We start from the raw sequence: 5,000 nt of genomic DNA, 5'->3' as shown, positions 1-5,000 counted from the left end.
TAACTCAGATTTAAATAATAATTTATTATAGTATATTTAAAGTTGCCCCAGTTTACATTTTATATTTTGGGTTCACCGCACGAGGCATGAATGGTAGCATATCCTACATTCATTGAGCACTTCAGTCTTGACGTCAGAATTTTGTTCACGTAATGCATTTAAAAACTTGTTTTGCTTGGAATGCATAAATTAAGTTGTGGTCACGAGTTTGTAATTAACTCAAAACGCTGTGGAAGATCTGATTAACCAGTGAAATAAAGGTGAACATCATAACTTTTCATTGTAACATACAACAACCTACTTTTTACGCACAGTACACAAAAAGGTCACATGCCACACGATTCAATCAAAAGTTACACATGATCCTTAAAGGTGCTGAGACACAATCAAGGAAGCGCTTGACTTTCAAACATGTCCTTACATGGTTAAACCACTTCAGTCTTGACGTCAGAATTTTGTTCACATAATGCATTTAAAAACTTGTTTTGCTTGGAATGCATAAATTAAGTTGTGGTCACGAGTTTGTAATTAACTCAAAACGCTGTGGAAGATCTGATTAACCAGTGAGATAAAGGTGAACATCACAACTTTTCATTGTAACATACAACAACCTACTTTTTACGCACAGTACACAAAAAGGTCACATGCCACATAATTCAATCAAAAGTTACACTTGATCCTTAAAGGTGCTGAGACGGGGCTGAGACACGATCGAGGAAGGCTAAACCACTGAAAAAAGTAAGTTTGATTTTAAACATTTTGTTAAACTATGTTCCTACTTACCCCCTCCATTCTTTTGGCAAAGGTAAGGAAACCTCCACACATTTCCCAAACCAACCGCCAATCCGATTGTAGCCAAGATAAACTCTGCTTTGTGACCCCATGTTTCTCGTTTTTCATTTCCTTCTTCCGTGCTTTTTGCTTCTGCGATGTCGGTTGACGGTTTTGCATTCCATTCCTTCGGTTTATAAGAAAGATCCTGCTTTGACTCACGAGTCAGAACATCGGTTGACTTGTCATCGCGCACATATGGTAAATCTAAACCTGAAGGCAGACGTAACGTATAAAGATATTAAATAATCAAAGCAAAACATGTCTAAATCGATGGAATGGGAAGGTATCCCTTAATTAAGGCACAACTGTCGAACTGAAATTTGGGGACATCTCAACTTTATCTGACCTTGTTGATTTGCCATAGTTTTGACGCACCACCGAACGTGTTATCAACTGAGTTTATAAATGTAGTGAAAATTATATTTCAAATGAGACGGTATCAAGTGATTCAAACTTGGCGATCAAGTAGTATTGAAGCATCAATCCACAACTTGTGTTTCCTGACTAAAGACTGATAATAACGATCAAAATCACTGCGTGCTTTGATTGCCTCAGAGAGACGCGACGTTGCAGCGGAAATAACCTGTATTGATAAACTTGATCGTATTCGCGTGGTTTTATGAATGGAACGTAAGAAATGCAGACGTGCAACATGATCAAAACGACCTTTGAACCATTCTACTGTTAACAAAAGCCGCGAAAAGATCTCTTTAAAATGCAAGACACTGGCCCGTTTCGTCAGATAATTTCTTTGTGTAGTGGATACTTTCGGTTCCAAGACTTAACATAACTTGATGAGTCGGAGTTTCCAGAAAAGCGCGCGAATGGATATCAGAAGCGAAATGGCGGGAAAGTGCGCATGTGATGGACATCCGCAGCAAGTGTGACGTAAGGGCGTTGACAGATGGTAAAAAATGCGAATGAAGTCCTGCTCTTTTAAATATGATTTGAGGCATTTAACAGAATTTAATCAGGGTCGATGTCGATGAAACAATGCACTCTTCATAAGTTTATTTCAGAAATGAGGAAGCGTGATAAATCTTGCAAATGAGTGGCCCAATCGTAGGCTCTTCAAACTTGAAGAGTCTACTTTTTGCCATCGTCCAACGAAATGGTTTGTTTGAAAGAGGGAGGCATGTGACAATGACTAAAATTATAATAAGCAAATTATATGGAAAGGTTCTTTAGATCTAATATAATTATTATTCAGCTCAGTGAAACCTACAATCTTGGACAGAATAAAATGGAACAGAAATGCCCCCTCTCCCCCAAATCAAGGATGAAGGTGCGTGAAGGCCAAAACGCGCCATTTTCACATCACTGATTTTGGGGGGAGGGGTGGTCTCAATGTTCCATTTAATTTGTCCAAGATTGAATCTTGGACAGAATAAAATGGAACAGAAATGCCCCCTCTCCCCCAAATCAAGGATGAAGGTGCATGAAGGCCAAAACGCACCATTTTCACATCACTGATTTTGTGGGGAGGGGTGGTCTCAATGTTCCATTTAATTTGTCCAAGATTGTAGCTTCAAATTATACTTGGATGGTGTGAATTCGAGTCACTGGTTAATCATTAAGTTAAGAACTCAAAATTCTGGTCTTCATGTTGCATACAATGCAACACGATAACTTTATTTAGGGAGGGACGCGCAAAATTATTAACCCTTTACAGTTTTCTGACTTGCGGCCCTCCATTTATTAATTAAAGAGGCTTTTCCAGGGATTATCTCAGGGTTTTTCTTAGGTGGGGGTGTACCACTAAGGAATGGCAGAGCTGACTGGTGACATTTATTTTTTGCAGGATATCAGTTGTACTAGAAAACCGCAGGTCATCTCACGGGAGGGGGGATGGAGGTGCGCACCCCCTGCACCCTCTCCCCAGATCCGCCGCTGTTTACACTCGCTGGAATCAGTTTGCCCACAGCTACTGAATGACTCAAGTTAAAGACGTTGTGAGGGACTTCAATTCATTGCAGAAGCTACATGGAATGCTTTGTTGTTTTATATGAGGAATAAAAGAGGTATTCGCTGTTCTCCACGCTAAATGAAGAAAAGTTAGAGTAGGCAAGGCGAAGACAAAGAAGTTCAATGAGCCGCAGAATTTCCGGCACTCGGCCGGAGTTTAACCCTGTTTTTCAACCCTGTTCACATGACATCGAACTCCCAGCAGTATGTCCCGGGTGCCCATTTAAACACCTGGGTGTCTCCACTTATGTCTAGAAATGCACACAATAAGAAAATTGGCAAAATAACAAAATATTGCCAACAATTTGACGATTTTGACGATTTTGGCAAATATGGTGATTGTGGTGAAATTTTGTCAAATAGCCAAATGTATGTAAATCAGTTCCATACATGATTGCCAGCCATGTTGGCGAATCTGGCAAATACAGCTATTTCTGCGAATATGGCGATTTTGGCGAATTCTTGTCAAATCCCCAAATGTATGTAAGTCAGTTCCATACATGGTGGCCAGCCATGTTGGCGAATCTGGCAAATACGGCAATTTCGGCGAATATGGCGAATTCTTGTCAAATCGCCAAATGTATTTAATTCAGTTCCATACATGGTGGCCAGCCATGTTGGCGAATCTGGCGATTTAGGCAAATATGGCGATTTTGGCGAATTCTTGTTAAATTGGCAAATGTATGTAAATCAGTTCCATACATGGTGGCTAGCTATGTTGGCGAATCTGGCGAATATGGCGATTTTGGCAAATTCTTGTCAAATTGCCAAATGTATGTCAATTAGTTCAATACCAGGTTGCCAGCCATCTTGGCGAATCTGGCGATTTCGGCGAATATGGCAAATGCCGCGAATTCTTGTCAAAGAGGTCTACTTTTCAAAGCAACAACAAACTACTTGTCTTTAAAGCAACAAGGAACTACGAACCAGTAGTTTTCCTACAGCAAGGAGAACTTAGTTGTAGAACTAAGGACACGATAGATACCTGATTGATTGGTTGACTTTCAAAAGTGGATGAAATACCCATTGAGGCCAAAACTGCAAATATTAGCCTGGTGGTAAGTCGGCCATATTTATTTAATGAAATGTAACACATTGCTTCCATGTTTACTCTTTATTTATGCAATATCCATGCTGGCTTAAAGAACAATAGATTGTATACCCTGAGCCAAGTTTACGATGTGAAAAACAGGTTTCAGTGGAGTAAAACACAAGTTTTCAGTCCATCAGAACTCAGCATGGGCACCCTGTGAATACGCTTGTAATGCTAATAGACCAATTTTGATATATTAAAATTCAGTCCTAAACTCAAGGCATCATCTCAAGGTGCTGGGGAATGAATATTATGATTTGTATGACTTTATTCCCCTAAGCCTTTAGATGATGCCCTTTGTTTAGGACTGAATTTTAATATATCGGAATTTGTCTATTATGTAACTAGCAATACGACTCTGGAACTATCATTCACTATCAAAAGAAATAAAATCCATACAATGTGCAATGTTTCATTTTTGTCACATTTAGCTGGGGCCTCATGTTTTTTTGCAAAGTGATACTGTATTATTGTCCCAATGCCAATGCATGCAATTAAACATACCACAGTCTTCTGTCCTTTTGGCCCCTGCAGAGCATACTAATATTTTATGTTAATCTGTAGCGTCTTTCACCCGTTATAGCCAATGTTTCAAATTAATATTGAGTTATTTTCAAGTTGTCATTCAATGACCTGTTCTATGAATGGCCAGTGATGCTTCTAATTTCCAGTTTTTGACCTGTGTTCAAATTAGGCTTTGATTTTGTCTGAAATACCAAAGAGCTGGAAAAAAGGACTGTCCATTATTGGGGTGGGGGGGGGGAGGTTGGCATAATTACATGGAAGTCCTTCTCTGTAGCAATGGCAACAATTACATAACCCCCCCCCCCAATTTATCCAGCATTAAATCTCAACCTGTCCTTTTCTCCCTCATACATTTGACAGCCGCCCAACTTACAGTCAAATCTTCCCTTAATTACTGTAAGTTTTGACCTCTATTAAGCAACTCGGTTACCATTTGCGAAGTCCCAGGAGACTTTTTTAGTGTCTTGACTTGTATTAACAGTGACACAGTGTCAATTACTTTTTTATGCAGTTTGAATGGGGACACAGTTTTTCAGAGAGTGATTAAATAATGGGTGCAGTCATATTCGGCGTCACATAACAC

The 5,000-nt window shown here is 39.5% G+C and overlaps 1 protein-coding gene and 1 long non-coding RNA gene across 3 annotated transcripts in view; one reads left to right on the top strand and one right to left on the bottom strand.

Annotated features, from left to right (window-relative positions):
- LOC138017026 (sodium- and chloride-dependent GABA transporter 1-like) overlaps positions 1 to 5,000 on the bottom strand; it is a 34,554-nt gene that overhangs the window by 20,139 nt on the left and 9,415 nt on the right. Inside the window, exons 1-2 of one of the 2 annotated variants that reach the window (XM_068864231.1) lie at positions 1,181 to 1,676; positions 784 to 1,044 (exon numbers count right to left, since the gene is read on the bottom strand). In XM_068864231.1, coding sequence (XP_068720332.1) covers positions 784 to 1,044; positions 1,181 to 1,196 — 277 coding nt within the window. In that variant the 5' untranslated portion in view covers positions 1,197 to 1,676. Of the gene's footprint in view, positions 1 to 783; positions 1,045 to 1,180; positions 1,677 to 5,000 lie in introns of those variants that run through there. The other variant, XM_068864232.1, reaches the window with a different exon arrangement.
- Positions 469 to 2,867, top strand: LOC138017027 (uncharacterized). Its single transcript, XR_011125916.1, has 3 exons — positions 469 to 574; positions 687 to 738; positions 2,636 to 2,867. It is a non-coding gene; the product is annotated as an uncharacterized lncRNA (long non-coding RNA).

Source organism: Montipora capricornis, chromosome 9, assembly GCF_036669925.1.
Source record: "Montipora capricornis isolate CH-2021 chromosome 9, ASM3666992v2, whole genome shotgun sequence".
In the NCBI taxonomy this organism is placed as follows: Eukaryota; Metazoa; Cnidaria; class Anthozoa; order Scleractinia; family Acroporidae; genus Montipora; species Montipora capricornis.
This window is presented reverse-complemented; position numbering and strand designations above follow the sequence as displayed.